This window comes from Pseudoliparis swirei, chromosome 18, assembly GCF_029220125.1.
Source record: "Pseudoliparis swirei isolate HS2019 ecotype Mariana Trench chromosome 18, NWPU_hadal_v1, whole genome shotgun sequence".
Classification (NCBI taxonomy): domain Eukaryota; kingdom Metazoa; phylum Chordata; class Actinopteri; order Perciformes; family Liparidae; genus Pseudoliparis; species Pseudoliparis swirei.
The window spans coordinates 12589118-12612186 of record NC_079405.1 but is presented as its reverse complement, the minus strand read 5'-3'; the positions used below and the strand labels follow the sequence as shown (position 1 = coordinate 12612186).

The window sequence follows — 23069 nt, the reverse complement described above, 5'->3', positions numbered from 1 at the left end:
AATGCTGTAATGTTTACAGTCAACACAGCTTTTATGCACAACATCTTTTTTCATTTTATTATTGTCAATACTATACCACATTTTATTATTGTTAATACCATGTATTGCCATTGCCAACTGTACAACAAGTAACAGTTAACTTGAACATGAGCATTATTTGTTAGTTGGATCATTTTAATAATTGTTTTTACAATATTCAAACTATAATGTTTGAATTTTCATTCTAATTGTAGCGTTCTTACTTAAAAATCAATAAAATTATTATTTAAATAAAAAGTGAGTTTTTAATTTGTAAATGCATTCTTTTCATTTTTTTATCTGATGTATCCCTACAAAAATAAGGTTCAGACCCTACAATTAAGTGTCAAAAAAATAAATGACTTGCTCAGACTTGTTAAAACTACATGTTTCAGGATGTTTATGCCTTTTCTTTATCTTTGTCTACATTTTCTTGGGGTTTGTTTGCATTGCTGGGCCTCAAGCGCAGACTCAGTTCCTCAGTCAGCACGGTGCAGTAGGATTTCTGTGGAAAGGACAAATAAATATAAACAATACATCCAATATATTGATGAATTGAATGTAAACATGGTTGTGGAGATAAGAGAGTATGACTGACTGCTTGTCCTCTAATTTGTTCCTCAGGTAATGTGAAAACCAATGGGTGAATGACAGCGTTGCTTTCTTTCACTGTAACAGACTGTGTTGCCATGAAATGATTGAGCAAACGTTGCAGCCCTTCGGGCTTATGAAACAGTTTAAAACCTGATTGAATGAACACAAATGCACACTGGGAAGCACAAAACAAGGCTCTTAGGATTAATTTCTGAAAGGTTAACACTTTGGAGATGGGTGGTTGTTGTTTTCTTCGCCTGACATGCACGCACCTTCTGCTCAGCTGCACTTCTGCGGCTCTTGGAGGTGAGCTCCAGGACAGCTAGCAGTGCTCCCAGCCCGAGGCCCAAGGAAAGAACCAGAAACATCCCCTTGAGGCTGTGTGGCTGCACAGCTGATGACTTGGCCTTGCCTGCTATGCAGCTGCTGGCCCACCACTTGCTTCGCAGGTAATCCAGTTCCCCTGCCTCGCTCAGCTGTAGAATTGCCACGCTAAGGTTCTTTATGATGGGTGAGCCTTAAGGAAATTCATAGGTTTATTGTTAATTATACAATTTGAATTATTCATTTTTTTGTATATAATAAAAAATGTTAAAAATGAGTAATCTCACCGAGGGTGGCCGCAATGCTGTATCCCCTCATTCCAACAACTTCATGTGCTCTGCCCAGCTCACAGTGGCGTGCTGCTGCCAAGTCCAAAGAAACAGACTCTCCAATAAAGGCAAAGTTTCCTTCTTTTGCCCGCCGGACCCCTTCGTCCATAGATGACACAAAACTCTTGGTTCTCTCCATGTGTTCAAAGATTCTGCGGTACACTGGATTGTTTGAATTCTGTATGAAAGAAAAACAGTATTAGAGAATAAGCATTGACCCAGGGGGAATCCATTGATTCGATGTCTGTACCTTAAAGAAGGCAAGGGTGGAAGAGCCAGCCAGACAGCCATACTCAATTCTATCCTGATTGGCCAAGTCCTCAAAACCCTTCACTGTCAGGTGAGTGGACTCAGAGGTCTTAGAGGAGCTGAGGTTGGAGAAATAACAAGCCAGGAGGACGATGGTAAATAACCACCAGCTGCAGCAGATGACACGTCCTGAAAGAGCTTTGGGGTGTGGCCCAACACCTGAAAGCAATAAAAAAAGAGTACAGAAAAATTAAGTCTCAAGAGGGAGAGAATTTACAGAAAATAAACAAATCAATACAACCGTCATCACCAGTGTCTGGTACCTTGGAGAGTCAGCGCTCCAGCTGTGTACCACAGGCTGTGGAGGAGGCTGAATCTGTTCTGCTCACTCTGAGGCTGACTCCACTCACATGGGCTGAGTCTGCATTGAGATCAAAATGTTACCTATTAATGTGGCCACACTCAAAGGGCTTCCACTGCCAGGAGAAATGTGAAAATATCCACACACAAGAAGTACATACCTTGATATTCAAATCCACAGCATAATTTTAACAACAAAGCATATTATTACCACTTTCCGTAAGACATTAAACCACCTCCATCACCAACCTGGAAACTATACAGATGCAAGCAGCCGTCCCCAGGTAAGCAATGAGTATGCCAACCCAGGTCTTGGCTGCAAAGGGGGACAGGAAATCAAAGAAGCCTGTTCCCTCTGAGATGTCCTTCCTCAGCAGGATACTGATTCCTGTCTGCATGAACGGTTTGGTCATCCCGACCGCTTTCTCCCGAGCTGCAGTAAGAGTCAGCGGAGCAATCGCAAGATCGGCCTCCTGTCGGGACGGATAAATACTGAACAGTTAAAGAAATTCCCCATGGAATTTAAAAGATTCTAATTGGACCAATAACCCTGCTGATATTCTTCACACCTCACATTGAGTGATTTTTAAGATATCCGTTGTGAGTTACAGACGCCAGCTTGGTAATTCAAGCTCTTGCAGAGTGGTTGGCTTTGAACCCTCCAAATGTCCGTTTTCATGTACTCACCCCTCTCACCACCTCTCCAATCATCCCATTCCAGTTCCCGTTCTCATCTTGTCTTCCGTACGAAGCATCTTTCACCAGCTGCACTTTGAACTTGAAGCCCAGTTTTTTTGCCACTTCAGACAGCAGGTCCATGCAAAAGCCTTCCATTTGAGAGCCTTTGGACATCGCATATGGCTCTTGCTAAAAGAAAATATTTAAAATGATAATCAGTGAAAGGTGTTTTATCTTTAAACTGTGTATTTACCTGAGAGTAAACAAGTGAACTACCTTTATTGTGGTGATTCTCAACTCTGATTGCACTGATGTTGAGGGTGAAAAATGACACACGTTAGGACGATAACTTTTAGACACAAACACTGTCCATCGTGTAGAACAAATATATGTATAGGAAATAAATAAGTGGTTCTGAACCTGGGGGTCGGGATCTCCTCTTTGGGTCTTAACCCTTGTGTTGCCTTAGGGTCATTTTGACCCGAATCAATATTACACCCTCCCCCCGCCTTAGGATTAATTTGACCCCATTCAATGTTTAATGTCGGTGTTCTTTCGGTAGTCAACAAACAAACATAAAGTGCCTCACACTTAAACTTGGAAAACAATATTAATTCTAATAATTTTCTGGAGGTTTTAATTGCTGGCGTCAAATTGAACCCAAAGGGTAAAATATGTTCGTAAATATAAAGGTAACAGGAGGGTGAAACATTGAATCGGGTCAAAATGACCCAAAGGCGGGGGGAGGGTGTAATATTGATTCGGGTCAAAATGACCCTAAGGCAACACAAGGGTTAAATAAATCTGAGGGTTCACCAGATGATTTAAAGAAAGAAAAAAAATCTTTCTCAAAATATTGGATATTTTGACTGCTTCACACCTCTCAATATTTTTTATATAAAACAAAATAAAGATGAAAAAAAGATAACTCCTTGGTTGAACTTCAACGAACGAAAAAAGCGACATAGCAACTGTCATCCAAGCTTGCTTTAGTGATGGCAAAAACGTAGTCCTTTATGGTTCCAAAAAGGATGAACCATAATGACTTTGGTGATCCCCTGACATTTCATCAAGCGCCAGTAGGTCTTAGTTTTCACCGACCCAATGAAATATCTCAACATCTACGATATGGATTGGCATTACCTTCCGTAAAGACATTTATGGTTCCTTGAGGATGAATCCTACTGACTTACGTGACCCCTGGACTTTTCTGATAATAGCATTTAGCTCAAAGCACCTCTGCGTCTACAAACAGCCTCACAAAGCTGACAGTGTAGCTGCAGACTCTTCGCCATGCTTAAATGATTTTTGATTTTATTCTTTGGTTGTTCTGTTATGATATGTTTAAAAATGTAATGTATAATGTAGATGATGTAAATGTTGCCTCATTCTTAATTATGTGGTAAAAAATAGAGGTATTATTAGTTTGGACTATGAAACGCGAGAAAGGCATAACATTGATACATTATGACAACTGACTACTGATTTATTTTGACAGACAAGTTTCTCACAGCTAAATTTAGCAGAATCAAAGAGCCCTTTGTGCATTGGCCATCTTCAGACTTTACTCTGACATGCAGAGATGTCTGAGGTGAACTTTGGGGCGAATGCATTGACCTTTTAGACATAACTGGTTTCCTGTATCCTAGAGAATCTTCTTAGAGCAGTGTTTTAATTCAAAGAGTCTCAATGCCGTGGCACTGTGAGATGGGAGAGAAGTCAAAGAGTATCAAAAGCCTTGATTCAGGCCAAGGCCTTGGGGATCCATCACCACAGGATGATCCTGACAACCATCAGATCCTCCTTTTCAAAAGATGACACTTATACAAGATTTTTTGGCCACTCTGAGACACAAGCCCTTTGTTTGCTCCATAGAGTTGATTTATTACCGTTTTTTGTGAGAGGGTCAACTGGCCTGCTTCCTTTTCGTTTTTTCTATGAGAGTTGGACAGGATGTAGCGCTAAATTTTGATATTGATCCGAGCTGACTTTATGTATTTATGTCTCGTACATTTTTTTTTACCAATCCAGAGAAGTATTGGCAGAGAAATAAAGCAAGCTGTCGCCACACTGAATTACAAATGCAGAGACCGGGTCACACTTTTAAAAAGAAAGTAACAAAACTACACGACCGTTCAAAAGTTTGGAGTCATCCAGACAATTTCGTGTCTTCCATGAAAACTCACTTTTATTTATCAAATGAATTGAAAATTGAATAGAAAATATAGTCAAGACATTGACAAGGTTAGAAATAATGATTAATATTTGAAGTATTAATTTTGTTCTTCAAACTTCAAGCTCAAAGGAAGGCCAGTTGTATAGCTTATATCACCAGCATAACTGTTTTCAGCTGTGCTAACATAATTGCACAAGGGTTTTCTAATCAGATATTAGTCTTCTAAGGCAATTAGCAAACACAATGTACCATTAGAACACTGGAGTGATAGTTGATGGAAATGGGCCTCTATACACCGATGGAGAGATTTCATTAGAAACCAGACGTTTCCACCTAGAATAGTCATTTACCACATTAACAATGTATGGTGTGTATTTTTGATTAATGTTATCTTTATTGAAAAAACAGTGCTTTTCTTTGAAAAATAAAGACATTTCTAAGTGACCCAAAACTTTTGAACGGTAGTGTACATTTTCTAAAGTTTAATTTTGTGTGATTAATCACACCCCTATCTACATCACCACATCCGTCAGTCATTTTCAACATGGTTTGAAATTGATCAGTGTTATCGAACAAGCCTGGTTAAATTGTTACATTGTTTAGGTGTGTCAGTACTACAAACCTGTGATTAACAAGGAAATATAGTTCATTACCTGCAGTGCACACTCCCATGTCAAGGAAAAACCCAACAGACAATACAAAGAAGCTAGACAGCATCCTGATTCTCCTGATTTGCATCCTACAAGTACAAAAGACAATGAGTGGTTGGTTATGCATCAGATGAGTCACATAGATGAACTTAAATGCATGTATACTGAAACGTTTCTTGAAAAAATGCAAAGCTGTGGATTAAATTAACAAATTAAATAGTGCCACCAACAACAATTGAGTGGAGTGTGTATGATGGAAATCCATAGTACCTGACAAGAGTCCAAGATGTGGCTGCCGCTGGCACGTCAGTCTTCAGACCGACCGCGATGCAAAGTGATCTGAAGTTTTTCAGATTCAAATGTGTGGAGACTGCTAGCAAAGTTTTTGTGGGTGGAGAAAGTGGAAGAATTTAGAAGGGGTGGGAAGAAGCAGCATGAGGTTAGTTTTCATTGTGGAACAAAAATGTGGTTATTTCAACAACAACAAATAGTTTATCTTAGTGTGACTATTATTGTCTTGTTACAGAACATGTTCATCAAACTTATATTGAAGTGAGACGGAGTAGCACATATTTTATGATATTTACATTACAACAAAGTTGAATATTTTCTGCAAGCAGCTGTCACTTACAGAGAGCAAGTTTATTTAGGAAAAAAATACATTCTATGAAATGTTGCTATAGTAGCAACACTGTGCAATGAATTACAGATTGAATAACTTCTATATATAAAAGGGACGAATACGTATGTTACGTGTGTGGATTCCTTTAGAGGTGTTAATTAGTGTTGTTACGAGATGTGCCGACGCTTCGAAGCGTGTGTCGAGTAATGGAGGGGGCGTTTCCTCGAAGCGCGTATCGAGGCTTGCTTCATTTAGGGGAGGAGCCAAAAATGATGACGTCCGAAGCCTCGCTGCCCGGCTGTACCACGTGACTGCTTCAGGAAGTGGTTCAGATTTTGCTGGGAGGTTTGACAGCAATATAAACCCCTCAGGCTCCATTCAACGTGTGGGTTGTTGGTTGAGAGTTTGGAGAGTTTAGAGAGAGAGATAGTTTGGAGAGTTAGGAGAGAAGGATAGGTGATAAGATGGAACTGTTGAGAAACTGTTATTTCTGCATAAAAATGAATAAAATGTCCCTGTCCTGTACATCACTGTCCAAGTTACACAAGCATATTCAGTCCCCTCTTCCTAGTTACACACACACACACACTTTCACTGTCCTCTGCCTGCTTAAGCCCATGCCATTTTCCTAAAGTGACATAATGTAGTGCCGGAGATACGGAGTCGGAGGCGGAGTATTCAGGATCGAATTCCAAGCTTTAATATCCATCAAGGAAGAGAACCTTATCCACACAACTGCTTAGCATAGCGAGTTTGCAGGAATGACATGCATCAACCCCTGTGTCACAACTTAACTGTCCGTGTGGCAACACCATTCCTAAAGGTGAATTATGTTAACATTACGTGTCACCACACAAGCCCCCCCAGAATTCACACATAAACAAAATCTGCGTGGCGGGGAGGAACAACACGCCGACCACAACGACTCCTAATAACTGGAGTTGGTAAAGCGACTCCTTCCCGTGCGGTCCCCGTAAGAGGAGGGACCGGAACAACAGGTCTAGCACCCGTGACAGGAGTCAAAGCTGGGGGGCGGCCCCTTCTCGGCGGCCTAGCGAGCACCACCGGTTGGCCCAAGTCCAAATGAGCAGCCTTCACCCGATCGACCGAGATGTGCTCCGCCTTGCCACCCAGGTCGACCACCAGGTGCTTATCCCCGTGTTCCAAGACCCTGAAAGGTCCATCATAAGGAGGCTGCAGGGGACCTCTGTGTGCGTCGTGGCGGATAAAAACGTGCCCAGCCGAGCGTAGATCCGTGGGCACCTGAACCCCCGGAGTACCGTGCTGAGTAGTAGGTACCGGGGCGAAAGCCTCCGCCGCGTCCAGCAAGAAAGCCCGCTGGGCCCTCGCCGACCAGGGAGCCGACGCCTTCGGGAGGAAATCCCCTGGAACCCTCAGCGGCTGACCGTAAACCATCTCCGCCGTAGAGCACTGCAGATCCTCCTTGGGCGCGGTACGCAACCCCAGCATCACCCAGGGCAGCTTGTCGACCCAGTTGCCGTCCGTAAGGCTGGCCTTAAGGGCCGCCTTCATGGAGCGATGGAAGCGCTCACAGAGGCCGTTAGCCTGAGGGTGGTAAGCGGTAGTCCTGTGCAGCTTAACCCCCAGACCGCCAGCCACCGCGTTCCAGAGCTCGGACGTGAACTGCGAGCCCCTGTCCGAGGAAATGTCTGATGGGGTGCCAAAACGACACACCCACGTTGCAATGAAAGCCCGGGCAACGCCTGCGGCCGACGTCGACCCGAGCGGAACCGCCTCCGGCCAACGAGTCGTCCTGTCCACCATAGTGAGGAGGTATGAGAAACCCTGAGGGAGGCAACGGACCAACTAAATCAATGTTAACATGGTCAAACCTCCTCTCCGCACCAGGAAACGCCCAAAGGGGCCTTCGTGTGGCGGTGCACCTTAGCGCGTTGACAAGCCACGCACTCCCCTGCCCAAGTCCTCACGTCTTTTTTAAGTCCATGCCAGACGAACTTTGTGGCCACCAAACGCACTGAAGGCTTAACGCCGGGGTGCGATAGGCCGTGCACTGCTTCAAACACCGAGCGCCTCCAGCAGGCGGGGACGACAGGCCGCGACAGGCCCGTAGAAACGTCACAAAGCAGAGTGATGTCCGCGTCGCCGAACACCACGTCCTCCAAGCGCAATCCAGTGCTCTCCAACTTCAGAGCCTGGACGCCAGGGTCAGCGACCTGGTCCGCCGCCATGCGCGTATAATCCAGGCCCAACTGGACGGCACCGATGACGACCCTGGAGAGGCAATCCGCCACCAGGTTTGACTTGCCAGCCACATGCTTAATGTCCGTGGTAAACTCTGAAATGTACGAGAGCTGCCGCTGCTGACGCGCCGACCAAGGCTCCGCCACCTTCGACATGGCGAAGGTGAGCGGCTTGTGGTCGACAAACGCCGTGAACTCACAGCCCTCCAGCAAGAAACGGAAGTGCCGCACGGCCAAATAAAGACCCATGAGTTCACGGTCAAAAGCGCTTACCTGCGTTCTCTGGGCGTAAGTTGGCGGCTGAAAATGGCGAGCGGTTGCCAAGCGCCCTCCACCCACTGTTTGTGCACCGCGCCGACCGCGTAGTCCGACACATCTGTAGTGATAGAGATGGGTGCCGTGGGTGATGGGTGTGCCAACAAAGCCGCCTGCGCCAACGCGGCCTTGACCTCAGTAAAAGCTCCCTCCGTTTCCACCGTCCAGTCGATCGCCTGGACGGGGGTCTTGCCTTTCAAAGCCTCATACAGCGGCCGCATGATGTGGGCAGCTCGGGCGATAAAACGGTGATAGAAAGTCACCATCCCCAGGAACTCCCGTAGCGACCGGACTGTGAGCGGGCGAGGAAAAGCCGCGACAGCCTCCACCTTCGCCGGCAGGTGTCGCACCGTCTGTGACGCGGTGCCCGAGGAAGTCAATGGCAGACAGCCCGAACTGGCACTTTGCAGGATTAATGATTAATCCATGATCGCTGAGCCGCGTGAAAAGGGCACGGAGGTGGGACAGGTGCTCTTCCACCGAAGCGCTGGCGACGAGTATGTCGTCCAGGTACACAAACACGAAAGGCAGGTCCCGTAGCACCGAATCCATCAGGCGCTGGAATGTCTGAGCGGCGTTTTTGAGCCCAAAAGGCATCCGCAGGAACTCAAAAAGCCCAAAAGGCGTAATCACCGCCGTCTTGGGAATGTCTAGAGGGTGCATGGGCACTTGGTGGTATCCACGCACCAGGTCCACTTTGGAAAACACCTTTGCGCCGGCCAGATGCGCCGAAAAGTCTTGTATGTGCGGCACCGGATAGCGGTCGGGCGTAGTGGCGTCGTTGAGCCGACGATAGTCCCGCGACGGGCGGAATCCGCCGTTCGGCTTGGGAACGACATGCAGCGGCGAGGCCCAGGGCTGTCGGAGCGGCGGACGATGCCCAGGCGCCCATAGTCGAAAACTCCGCCTCGCCACAGCCAGCTTAGAAGGGTTCAACCGCCGGGCCCTGGCGTAGACAGGAGGACCCTCCGTCGTGACGTGGTGCTCCACGCCATGCTTGGTAGTGAGTGCAGAAAAGGTGGGTAACGACAGGTCTGGAAACTCAGCCAAAAGTTTAAGAAAATGTCTGACCCTGACAGCGAGCTCGACAGTCCGTCAGACGCTGCGCTGCCGAGTGTGCACACCAGGGAGGAAAACGTCAAGGCGTCAACCAAGCGTTTATTTTAACGTCCACCAACAGTCCATGGGCACAAAAAGTCTGCCCCAAGCAGGGAAAAGAAATGTCCGCTGTCACAAACTCCCAGCTGAAACGCTGACCCCGATGCACAAACACATAGCCCGCACGCCGTATGTGCGAATGGGGCGCCATTAGCCGTCGTCAACGCGGACCATTCCTCCACGAGCGACGTCTTCCTCGACGCAGGAACTACACTCCGCTGGGCACCCGTGTCACACAGAAAAGGGTCCCGAAATGCTGTCGCTGATGAAAAGGAGCCTGCCCGTGCCGCCCACGCCACGGCCACTACTGAGCGGGCCCCTCCGTTTCCGGAGGTTTGTAGCTGCATGGAGCGATGCACTTTTGCCTTTGTCCCAAACGTGCGTGGTAAAAGCACTGTCCGGTGTCTCCACGCTGATTAGACATAGGCGCCCGCCTCCGCCACGCCGTCCTGCCTGTAAACGGGCCGCCGGCCACAGCTAACGCCCCGCCTCTGGCTCTCGTGCCGCCAGGAAAGCGGTCCGCCTCCTCAGCCAAGGCGCGGGGTCTGTGATGGCCGTGTTGGCCAGCGCCGCCTGGACCCGGGTGGCAAGCGGCGCAGGAAAACCTCCATGAACAATATCTGGGGATCTTCCCCCCCTAGCAGATTCAGCATTTTCTCCATGAGATGAGACGGTCTGCTGTCCCCCAGGCTCTGAATGTCAAGAATCTGGCGGGCTCTCTCCTTAGCAGATAAGCTAAATGTCTTAAGGAGGAGCTCTTTAATCGCCTCGTATTTGCCCTGTAGCGGGGGAGCAGCGATGAATCCCACCAACCTGGACGATGTGGAACTTCCCAGCGCCGTTACCACCAGGTAGTATTTTGCGTCCCCGTCCCGGACCTGACGGCAGGCGAAGTGTGCCTCCACGTGGGCAAACCATGCCTCCGCAGCATGCTCCCAAAACTCCGGCAACTTTACATAAACATCACGCTCTGCCATGTTCACTAAGTTTCTGGAAACTTTCCTAGAAATGTCAGGGTCACCACTGTAGTGCCGGAGATACGGAGTCGGAGGCGGAGTATTCAGGATCGAATTCCAAGCTTTAATATCCATCAAGGAAGAGAACCTTATCCACACAACTGCTTAGCATAGCGAGTTTGCAGGAATGACATGCATCAACCCCTGTGTCACAACTTAACTGTCCGTGTGGCAACACCATTCCTAAAGGTGAATTATGTTAACATTACGTGTCACCACAATAATAACATTATTACACAACCTGCCATATCATATGATACTACCATTTTGGGAACATTTACACACAGAATACATTCAAAAAATATTTTATTATGCACATATGTGATAATTTATGTACAGAAATGATTTGGTCATACATTTTTGTAATTCATAGTCATTCCCAACAGCCATAACAGACACAACAATGATGTGGTTCAGATACAGCTGCCTGTGATTATCCACTTGGCCAGTAGGTGGTGTCGTGAGCACATGAAGCTTCGAGAAATGAACCCTTTCTCGAACCAATTGGCTGAAGTGGTTCGATGCCTCATGAGGCTTCATCTCACCATCACTAGTGTTAATCAGAGCTCAGTTTTAGACCAGAAATGTGTGTTTGGAGCATGACAGCACACTCTGCTCTTTATTAACACTTTAAAAGGAAGAAAAAAATCAGAACACAGAATTGACTGACCAGCTAATGTTGTAAGGCACTGAAGGTTTATTGTTATGGTCTGTGGTGCGGAGGACCCAAACGCAGCAGGAGCTTCTTGAAACAGAGTTTATTTCCCGGACAGGAACACGGACGAACACCACACAGGAACAAAAAAAAAAGGTCGATCCGACACCAGACAAACAGAAGGACACAGATTAAATACACAGGGGAACGAGACACAGGTGGAGACACAGGTGGAAACAATCAGGGCGTGGCTGGAAACAATCAGGAAAGAAACAGACAAGCACAGGGAGGGAAGAGCAGGGAAACAGGAAACGACAGGGACTTCAACATAAAACAGGAAACACACAGATCCAAACATTTATCAAATTGTGGAAAAATGGAGAAGAGAAAAACATATTGAGTGAACATATTCATGGTGAATGGACCAAACATAACACATAGTTGTGACGGAGCTCGGAGATGGCCATAGAAAGAAGTTGAAGCGACAAACAAATGTGACATAAAGAGTAGGAATCTTGTATTATGGATTCGGGACAGATACAAACTACACATCTGTTGAATGCTAGCAGGGAGTGGACTTGTAAATCAATATTTGAATTTTTTTTTATCAGAATGGCACTGTGGATATTTTTTTCATGACATTGTATGTTTTAATTAACTATTTAACTATTTAATTTTTTATGCAAATAAATTAGCAATAATACCAACAGGAATAATAACAAACGTCTTCACGCCAATGAAAATGTTTCCCTTCTTATTTTACCATTAACATCATAAGCGGGATAAAATGGATGGATAGCAAGGTAATATAAAAATGTCAGAGAAAGAGCTGATGTATAACAATGTAATATAACAATGTTGTATTTCCAAACATATTATAAATGTCATGTTACATTTCAGTTAGATTTGATCTCCTCCCATTGCGGCCGTATAGTAAAATAAGGATCACGCAATAAGTAGAAAATTAATTATGGAGACTTTTGTTTTTAAAGCCTCTCATTGCACATGCAGTGACAAACCAACAGACTTAAAGCTACAATATACACAGCCCCCCCCCCCCCTCCCGGAGACAGCAGGTGTAGGTCTATAACAGGTACAACATGGGTCTATGGGAAATGAAGACGGGGCTATAAGGCGCGCAATATACGTCTCGTTGTTTTTCTCATCGCTTCTTTCTGTCGTGATCTCTAGTTTGAGTTCGATGTTTTCGTTTAATCTGGAGGACCAATCAGAAAACAATGCGCGTTGCGCGCGAGGCGAAGCAGCTCTTTCGATTGGCTGAGGTGTTTTTTTTCCAAAGGGGCGTATTTTTCAACCCATCTCGACTGAATATTTAGCCTCATCCAAGGAACATTAATTTGATATCTTCAGAATTTTGCAACCCTCTATTTGGGAACCGACATCGTTTGACAGGTTGAAACCACAACTATGAAACCAAGTCGAGTGTGTTTGTTGGGCCGAAGTCACAGCGGAGATCTGAAGTGCTGAAGATGATGCTGTCGCTCCTGAAATTACCGGCGAGCTAAGCTAACGGCTAGCATGTCCGCCTTGGTTGTAGTCTGTCACTAGCTGACATTTAGTTGGTGCAGTTATTCTGTTTGGCACTCGCCCTGCAGAGGACGACTTCACAAGGTAAACCACTCCGACGCGTTCTGCATTTTCAGCGTTGCTGAGGAAACCTGCCGTTTTGTGAACGTTACACGACTTCTGTGTGTCCGGTCCGACCGAGTATCGTTATCAACATCAACGAGACAATCTTTTCGCAGGGGTCTGGAGTACAAAGCTGTCGACGAAACGTTGCACATTGGCGGTGTCGTGATCTCATATATGCATGCAAGTAATTTATGCATTTAGGCACGGCGCAAACAGTGCGTCTGCTCTCTGGTTGCTCTTGGCATGTATAATTGGGCTACTAATCAACTTGCAATCCAAATGTTGTCTCTGCTCTTGTGCGCTTAAAATGGCTGACAGATGTTAGATACTCGGGTTGGTATTTAGCGCTCGTCAACCTAACTATGCACAGCAACAGGGGAAAAAACAGAGGATACTGGCATTTGATTGGTCCGAGGGAAACTTGGGGCTGGTATAGACTCCTGATTGGACCAATAAAGAGACAGCATGGAGTACAACTTACTGTCGTTGTGATCGTGCAGCAGGAGTACTTGAGGTAACCTGCTGTGTTTGTATTACAACAGCACCAGAGTTGACCCCTTTTCCCAGTAACTGCTGTGTCTAGAATCGAAAAGGAAACGCCACAAATCTTACAAAAAAATGCTAAATAAGAGTGCACTCTTTATGTTGGCCGCAGTTGAGGAGCAGGGTGACACAACATTCATAAAGATATAATATAAAATAAGCTCTGAGGGCAGAATATTATATAGTTTTGAAACCAAATTATGAACTATTCATGTTTAAAGGCAATATTATATAATTAATTGCTTATAACATTACAACTGTTAATATTTAGGTTATTTATAATGAGAGAATATGTTTTGAACAGCATGTCGTGATAATAGGGAGGGTTGCCCAAATGTATACAGTAACACTAACACATTTAGAGCCACAGTCCCACAGTGGGATATCTAGGATGACTGATACACTACACTTTAAGGTGATCAATCAGATAGTGGGTAAATGGTGATATCCTTAATGTTTTGTTATGGCATTACATAGGTTTTAAATAGCCAACATTGTAGATTAATGTTGTTTTATAATTCAACATGTACTGAATGGTTTCACTCGTGGTGTGATAATAACCTGATATCAAAACAGTTATTTCCCAGTAAAATCTGGTTTCGGATTTGATTTACTTTAGACAATGGTTACATGGTATATATTACAACAGCGCCTGTAGTTCTTAATAGATTATTCTGCAAAATTGACACACATTGCGTGGAATAATTTTCTTCCCTTTGTATCTGTTAGGGAGCTGGTTTAAACTCCCATGCGGAAGGTGAGGAGGTGGGAATGTGAGACAGTTGCTCGTGGACTCAAAATGGGTAGGGGCCGAGGCCGAGGGAGAGGCAGGGGCAGGGGATCATCTGGCCAGTTGCGGCCCCCTTCGCCCTACAGACTGCAGCTCTCTCCATCCAGGGAGACTTTGACGTATGCTCAGGCACAGAAAATAGTGGAAGTGGACCTAGAGGGAAGGCTTCATCGGATTAACATCACGGATGCTCTGCCAGTTATTACCGAGGACGAGATGATGGCCCAGGACATTGCTGAGTGCAACAGCAACAAGGAGAACAGTGAACAAACGCAGACTAAAACTAGATCGTGGAGGAAACCCACAAACAGTAAAAGCAGGAAGACTAGTAAAAATACGTCTCACCAGAACCAACGGTCCGGCTCCCAGCAGCACACTGGGCCTACTAATTCTCTCCAGCAACCGTCCCACCAAATCCCTTTGCCTGAGCCCATCTTCCGTGTGCTGAGTTCAGTTTGCCCCTCAGAGGCGCCTCCTCTCCCGAAAGCCTACTATCGTTTCATAGAAAAGTCAATGGAGGAACAGGACAGTGTGGCAGAGTATGACATGGACGAGGAGGACCTGGCTTGGCTGGAGATGGTGAACCAAAAGAGGGTGTGTGACGGCTACGCCTCCGTGTCTGCAGACACCTTTGAGCTGCTGATCGACCGCCTGGAGAGGGAATCCATCTTGGAGTCCCGCAGCCAGGCTCTGTCCCAGAGTGCCGTGGACGAGGATGCTTTCTGCTGTGTCTGTCTGGATGACGAATGTTTGAACAGTAATGTCATCCTGTTCTGTGACATCTGCAATCTGGCCGTCCACCAGGAGTGTTACGGTGTGCCCTACGTACCTGAGGGCCAGTGGCTGTGCCGCTGCTGCCTGCAGTCCCCCTCCCGCCCTGTAGACTGTGTGCTCTGTCCCAACCGAGGAGGTGCCTTCAAACAGACAAGTGATGGACGTTGGGCCCACGTTGTCTGTGCCATATGGATTCCAGAGGTGTGTTTTGCCAACACAGTGTTTTTGGAGCCTGTTGACGGGGTCAAGAACATCCCTCCTGCTCGCTGGAAACTCACCTGCTACCTGTGTAAGCAGAAAGGCAGAGGAGCATCCATTCAGTGCCACAAAGCCAACTGCTACAGGGCCTTTCATGTCACCTGCGCCCAGAAGGCTGGCCTGTTCATGAAGATAGACCCAGTCCGGGAGACGGGTGTCAACGGTACCACCTTCTCTGTGAAAAAGACTGCTTTCTGTGAGCATCATTCTCCAGTGGGGTCTCGGCGGGACGAGTCAGTTGAAGGGAGACTGGTGGGGGGCCGGGGTAACCGGGGTCAAAGGTCCTACACTCAAAGCCCCCCACCACCACCACCAAACAAGAAGGCCACCAAGGGCCAGAAGAAGAAGAATACGAAGGGGTCTGGCCGGTCGACACGCCGCTCAACTGTGCCTGTGCTGCTCGTGCCTCAGATTCCCTCACACAGGTGTGATATTTGCATCCTGTTGGAATTTCCATACCCAGCATGCCTTATTAACTGACTGTGGTGTCTGCTGCCTTACAATATATCGTTAGTATTCTTGCAGGGTTGCACAGAAAATACTCTCCAAACTAATTAGGTTTTGAGACATTAAGAAAGAGTACTTTATACTTATATAAAAGTATACCATGTATGTATACCATAAAGTCATAAGTTAGTGGCGTTATTATGACCATCAGTACAGCCACATAGGTTTTAATGTATAACTGTTACGTCTCCACAGGCTGAACAAGATCTGCACCGGAGTTGAAGTCCAGAGAAAGAATCAGTTCATGCAGAGGCTTCATAACTACTGGTTACTGAAACGTCAGTCACGAAATGGGATGCCTTTAATACGCCGACTTCATTCCCATCTACAGGCCCAAAAGACTTCAGAGCAGGTGAGGAGAGAGATAATGACCAGTGTGTGTGTGTGTGTGTGTGCGTTTTAAAAGGAACATTTGAAAAATAAACAAACCTTCTAAAAAAACAAATATCTAATAAATCCTATTAAAGCTGGCACTCACATTGATTTTTGACTTGGTTAATATATCTGTCGGGTGGAGCATGATAATTGATTCACACCAGTATAATTACATTATTTGGAGTTTCAAGCCTTCACTGAACCAATGAAGTCTGAGCCACTGGAATCAAACCACTTCACACACACTGAAATCAAAACATAAGTCAAGACATTCCACTTGTAAATGACTAATTGAAATAGATGGCGGGCTTCCACATACCCCTTCACAGCTCTGTTATCGCTGCTGTAGAACTCTCACTGCTGCAGAGCGCGACGACGTGTGAAAAGCTAGAGATATTGGTTACAATCTTTTGCCCACTCATTTATGATGTTACTGTGTTTGAACCATAAAATGCAAGTTCAAAACAATTTAGTCTTCGATGTGTTTGGGATTGTAAAATGCATTCTTATGACAGCATACACATTCACAGTAATGTCCCTGCGGACATGTTTTTTGTATGCAAATTAAATCAAAATTGTGATCCATCTATTTTTTGCCAAATTTGTCAAGACACAGGTTTTGCACTTTTGACATATGACCTGATCATTATGATTGTCTGTCTTCCTGGATAACTTGTGGGGGACTAATACATCAAATTTCCTTTCTGGGACCTGCAGCAACACAAAGCTAGAGGAAAGACTGACTGGTGGATTAAAGCAAAACAAGAAGTATGTTCACTTTGTGCTTGTTCCTTTTGCCTTCAGAGGGAACCTGATGAGAAGCTGAGCGCTGCAAGAGAGGAGCTACGATACTGGCAAAAGTTGAGGCAAGACCTGGAAAGAGCCAGGCTGTTGGTGGAACTCATCCGCAAGAGAGAGCGGCTAAAGAGAGAACAGGTGCGTCAGAGGAAGTGCGAGACAAGCTCTAAGACTCATCAGCATTCCAATTCATAAGCACATCTGTTAGGGCTGGAACTAATTCTCGAGTCATCAGTCGATTGGGAGAAAAATATTCAGTAACAATTTAGTAGATACATCTTTTAAGCAATTTGCTCAAAATCCTATGCTAATTTTTTGTTTTGTTTGATCGACAATCCACATTCCAAACATTATAAGACAAATATCTTATAATGTTTGGAATGTGGATTGTCGATCAAACAACATGCTATTTAAATATCTTTAATTACCCTTTCTGAGATATCATCAATGATTATATCATTTAAGAGAAAATAATAAGAACATTAATGAAAATAATACTTAGATGCGCCCTTTATCTCGGTTATACTTAGAGTTTGTTATGCATTTGAATCGGCGTAGAGTGACTTTGTTATCCCTCTCCTCACCCGTGTGTGTTTATGTCGTGGCTCCTCAGATGAAAATTCAGCAGGCTACTCTCGAGTTAAAGTTGACCCCTGCGTTGGTTCTTCTGCGATCCACCTTGGAACAACTGCAGGAGAAGGACACATCTAAAATCTTCTCTCAGCCGGTCAATCTGTCAGAGGTTGGTGCAGTTAGAGAACCGTCTGCTTAAATACACACTTTATTTCAAGCTGCATAACTGCTTTGGGTTTGACTCGGCTAACAGTCTTATTTTCATCATTCACTGAGGTCCCAGATTACCTGGAGTTTATTTCCCAACCCATGGACTTCTCCACCATGTGTACCAAACTGGAGGGACATGCCTATTGCTCCATCACGGACCTGGAGAAGGACTTTAACCTCATGATCTCCAACTGCCTCAAGTACAACTCCAAGGACACCATGTTTCACAAGACAGCCTTACAACTGCGGGAGGTGGGTGGAGCTGTTCTCCGTCACGCCCACAGGCAGTCTCAGAGCATCGGCCTGGACCCCAGCACTGGGATGCATCTCCCAGAGTCTCCGAACAGGCATGGCTTCTACAACTGTACATGGGACGACGGTGAGTTGAGAGCGAGAATGTGCTATTCCTCGTATTTCATGATCATAACCCTCAAGTCTCTTTTTCCCACCCTCTCCAGTTGACTCTCTGCTGGACCCGGAGAACAGACTGCACTTAACCACAGATGAACAGCTGAAGGCCTTACTGGACAAACTGGACATGGTTGCATCCATGCGCACCAGTGGTGGTCGAACCAAGCGCATCAGGTTGCTGCGCCGAGAGATCAACTCTCTCAAACAGAAGATGAACCAGCAGCAGCAAAACTCGCAGTCTGTGAACGGCAATGACGAAGACGGCGAAGGAAAAGAGCAGGAAGAAAAGAAGCAGAAGAAAAAGAAAAAAAAGACAAATGGGACTTTGACAGCCATGTCAAACCCTGGGACAGGTACAACAATATATATATATATATATATATATAAATTTCCTTTCATATATTTGTTATTGCTAACATAGTGTCGGCAGTATTTACTGTATTTAGGCAATTAATTAATCTGCCGTTTTGTCCTATGTGTCGTCTTCCAATGTTTTTTTTTTTTGTCCGATCAATTTACAATGAATGAAACATAGAAAAGCAGCAAATCCTCATATTGGAGAAGCTGCAACCAGTAAAGTTCAGAGATTCTGATTAATAAATGACGTATAAGATTCAATGACGAATCTTTCCAGCTGTATTCATGATCGTTTCTCTTTGATCCAGATGACGCTCCGCCTGTGCTGGAGCTCACCTGCCCGGTATCGTCCCCGCTGCCAGGAGACGCTCCTCTCGAACCTCCTGTCCTGGGCATCGTACCTGGGGGGCGACGGTCTCCTGGACGCTCCTACAAGCGGCAGAGGTCACAGCAGGAGGCAGCTCATGAGGTTACTCCGCTGGAGACACCCCCGACTCCGGTTGGAGTTGGTCGTCGCACGTCTGTTCTGTTTAAAAAAGCAAAGAATGGGGCGCGAGTGGTCAAAAACAAGTCTCCACCACGACAGAATGGTAACACGTCTGAGGGTCAAACTAACGGGCTGGCCAGCACACCTGCCAGCCCAAAGTCACCCAGTGCGACCAACATCACCACCTTACCTCCCACTCCAAACGCCTCCCCTGCACCTCCCTCTCCGTCCTCTCACCACCTGAGGTCCAGAGGCCTCGGCTCAGAAAGTGAAGCAGACAAACTCCCTCCACCCCCCAGAGAAGGAGGTAAGGACAAAACGAATCACTTAAATACAGCGAGAGATTCCAGACAGTCCATATTTGTCACCATTTCATTGGTGTTTCTGCTAGGCCTGACGAATGGAAAGCACACCTCTGCAGACCACAATGACAACGACCAAAAACTAAAGTGAGTATTCAGCTACAGAAGCCATTGTTCTTCAGACTGCTCAACTTATCTTTATATCTGATGATTTACAACAGCAAGACCTGAAGCTCTCTGTTGTGTGAGAGTGTTTTATTCTTTGGTATCACTCATGTGAATATAACTTTCAAACACAGAAGGGAACAGGTGGTCTTGTATAGCAATTAGAAAGTCTTATCGTATCCCTACTTCTATAGATTAATACAATTGGTGGTAAAAGAATCGGGACGAAAAGTTTTATTTTACAGGCACAAAGATCCAGCAGGACAAGAAACCGTGTCTCTGTTTATTGACTTGCCGCAACTCTAGAAACACACAACTAGAACGGGCACTCGGTAGAGCGCATACCTTCGCATATCACAAGATTGGGCATTGAATTATGAACATTTTGGCATTAGTTGCATGCCAATTGGATAAAAATTGACCGCGCTATGGTAAAAATAAGATTTTGACCTTTTCTTGACCTTGACCTTTGACCTGATAGATCCCAAAATCTAATCAAATGGTCCCCGGATAATAACCAATCATCCCACCAAATTTCATGTGATTCGGTTTAATACTTTTTTAGTTATGCGAGTAACACGCATACAAATAAATAAATAAATACACGGCGATCAAAACATAACCTTCCGCATTTTCAAAGCGAAGGTAACAAACGCCGCTGTCCATTATACTGAAACAACAGCTAAGCGGTTGCAACATGAATTTCCAATTAGATTTACTATGTCAATTCTCATTCGGGGACACCTCTAGAATAGATAGCTTGACCGTAAATTGTGCGTTAATTAAAAGAATCACCGTACTCTCTCGCTTTTCTCTCCTCTTGTTTACAGCTGCAGTGTCTCGCCACCCAAAAGAAGTCGTGGTAAACCTGCGTTGGCGAAGGTTCCTGACAGTGAGCACGGAGGCCTCTGTGGGTCTGGTGTGTATGATGAGATGGCAATAAAAAACCCAATGAAATGCGTACATCTTTGAGTGTTTAATGGATGCTTAATGTAAAACCGTTGCGCACAAAGCTTTTTATGATACTTTTTATAATACAATTTAATGAAATAGTAAGTTTTGGCTCAAGAGATGTCCTGAATAGAAATTAATTGCATGTATTGTTGTATCCTGTTCACAGGACAGTCTACACTTATGTCTTTAGATAGTGAGGCTGAGCTCGGACCTCTGGACCTAGTTTGGGCCAAATGCAGAGGATACCCATCGTACCCAGCAATGGTGAGGACGTCTTTGCTCTCACACTTTCTGCTGTTATACACACAAAGTCTCAAAGCCGACAAGGAAGAAGGCCTCAATGCATCCCATAGTGGGGCTTGATAAATCGGTCAGCTTTAACCGACATCCTTTGTTGTTCCAGATTGTTGATCCAGATATGCCCCAGGAAGGGCTCCTTCACAACGGCATCCCCATTCCAGTGCCTCCCGTGGATGTGCTCAAACTGGGCGAATGGAGGGAAACGGAAGAAGGGGAAAAGCTCTTCTTGGTGCTTTTCTTTGACACCAAAAGAACGTGGTAAGAATCCGACAGGCTCATGCTGAATTTGAAAACAATCGCATTGTGAAAATGTCGCCTCTTGTTTTTCAGGCAATGGCTCCCTCGCAACAAATTACTGCCGATGGGGCTGGACGACACGGTGGACAAGCTGCGCTTAATGGAAGGCAAGAAACCCAGCGTTCGCAAGTCCGTACACACTGCATACGACCGGGCCATGGTGCATTTGAATCATGTCAGAGGAAATCTAAACTTCACGCCCTCCAATTTTATATAAGAGTTTAGTTTTAAGATTTTATCAACTTTAAACAGGCTGTGTGGTTATATGTTTAGAAGCTTCATCATTATAAAGATGGGAAAGTAAAACAAAGGGTTAACGGTCAATGGTATAATAGAGTTTTCTGTCATACAACAGTTAATCTGATTTATAACAAGGAGAAAAAAGTGCTTGAAGAATTTTTCTGGATACATTTGTTCATTTATTCATGTGATTTTTGTAAAAGATTTTACACAACCACTATTGCTATGTGTGGATAGAAAGTTTTTATTTTAGGCCAAAGTGAGTCAAGACTTGGGTGAGAGAAGTGTAAATATTAAATCTTCAAAGGGAACGTCTTGATTGAAAACATATTTAAATTGTATTTGCCATTGAAATGTGTTTAATGAAGTTTGAAAGTCCCACATAATGTCCACGTCCTATCTGGGCTCCACAGAAAATTGGCTATCCAAGAAGAGTTACATTTTTGCCATCAAAAAATAACTCATATAATATATAGTTTATAACTTTAACTTTAATATATGTAAAAGTGCACCACACTTGACTATTCCTTCAGATTCTACCATTGATTTTAAACTGAGCATTATCTAAAATAACCACAACATTCTAACCTCGTTTGACTTCGAGAAGATGTGATGAGTGTGCACATTTTATTCAACAATTCTGAGAATTGTTAAGTTGATCCAAGATATTTGTCAAAAGAACAATTTTAAATGAAAATAAATACTGATACCGGATGCCAAAGCAAACATTTAAGTTTTAGTCCAGACATGACGCGTCATAGGTGGGACTTTAGAGGTCTTTACTTATTTTTCCATATTGTGAAACTGTGTTATGATACTTGAATGTTGGAGTACCTGGTGCATCTACTTGGTTAGTGAGGTGTGAAGCCACTACACAGATGAAGCTGATTATTATGTGGTTATGACAAATTCTACTGCAACGACTCACTGAAGAACTGGCTGGAATGACTTGAAAAGCACAAAGAGTTTAAAAAAAGACTTTTAAGATTGGTGACTCCTGGAGCCATATATGTGGCAAAAGTGTGTATGTGTGTGTGTGTACAGTATATACATATATGAATACAACCTCAGTGTAGTAAAGGTGCATGTGTATAGTTTTGTAAATATGTAAATGTATGTTTATATTGGCTTACATGAAGTAATTTAAGGAATGCAAAAATCAAATTTAGATTTTAATTTATAATTTGTGGCAGTCGAGAGTGTTATTTAAAAAGTAAAATATTGAAAAGATTTATGTATGACGCTAAGTAGACCTTTGTAACGGTGATGGCATTCACCAACATGTCCGAATATATTCTCTAAAAGTGAGGCGGCACAAGACCTGAGCTCCGTAGGCAGCAGTGACCGCACTAGACTACAAAAGCTGTTCTTTTTTTTTCTTGGGTGGCACAGGAGATTTTTGATCTTGTCATTTGAATTGTACTGCAAGATCTATAATCTGCCTGAGACAATATTTTCTCACACAAGAATAAATGCTGTTTGAAACAACTGCATGTGTGTCGTCTCGTCCTGTCTCACCTGCTCAACTCTGTTCACAATATCATCTGAGTTGGTTTAGAGATTCTTTAAAGAAAGAATATATGTATTAGAAGAGATAGCATGCCAGTTAACGGTGAAAATGTGGCCTTCATCGTGTCCCACATCAAAGGATCTTCCACATTTCTAGGTAAATAAGAGGTAGATATTGCGAGCTCTGATTTCTTCAAGGT

At 44.7% G+C, this 23069-nt stretch overlaps 2 protein-coding genes across 5 annotated transcripts; one reads left to right on the top strand and one right to left on the bottom strand.

Moving 5' to 3' along the window:
• Positions 1-404: 404 nt before the first annotated feature.
• On the bottom strand, positions 405-5466 carry si:dkey-183j2.10 (glutamate receptor U1). The gene is made up of 9 exons (XM_056436755.1): positions 5382-5466; positions 2829-2860; positions 2562-2741; positions 2124-2347; positions 1838-1935; positions 1516-1733; positions 1224-1443; positions 885-1129; positions 405-523 (listed from the first exon to the last, which is right to left on the bottom strand). Exons 1-9 carry the CDS (start codon positions 5464-5466, stop codon positions 419-421), a joined length of 1407 nt encoding a protein of 468 aa, XP_056292730.1. The 3' UTR covers positions 405-418.
• A 7036-nt stretch (positions 5467-12502) lies between these two features.
• brpf3a (bromodomain and PHD finger containing, 3a) lies at positions 12503-22849 on the top strand. 4 transcript variants are annotated; one of them, XM_056436736.1, is made up of 13 exons: positions 12504-12998; positions 14292-15809; positions 16087-16243; positions 17071-17202; positions 17678-17806; positions 17914-18226; positions 18306-18611; positions 18924-19409; positions 19494-19551; positions 20400-20488; positions 20690-20787; positions 20927-21081; positions 21154-22849. In XM_056436736.1, the coding sequence occupies exons 2-13, from the start codon at positions 14311-14313 to the stop codon at positions 21335-21337; spliced, it is 3606 nt and encodes a 1201-aa protein (XP_056292711.1). In that variant the 5' UTR covers positions 12504-12998; positions 14292-14310; the 3' UTR covers positions 21338-22849. The 4 variants fall into 4 exon arrangements, with proteins under 4 accessions (XP_056292712.1, XP_056292711.1, XP_056292710.1 ...); XM_056436735.1 differs by having other exon boundaries at positions 13133-15809; XM_056436734.1 differs by having other exon boundaries at positions 12504-13199.
• The last annotated feature ends 220 nt before the right edge of the window (positions 22850-23069 follow it).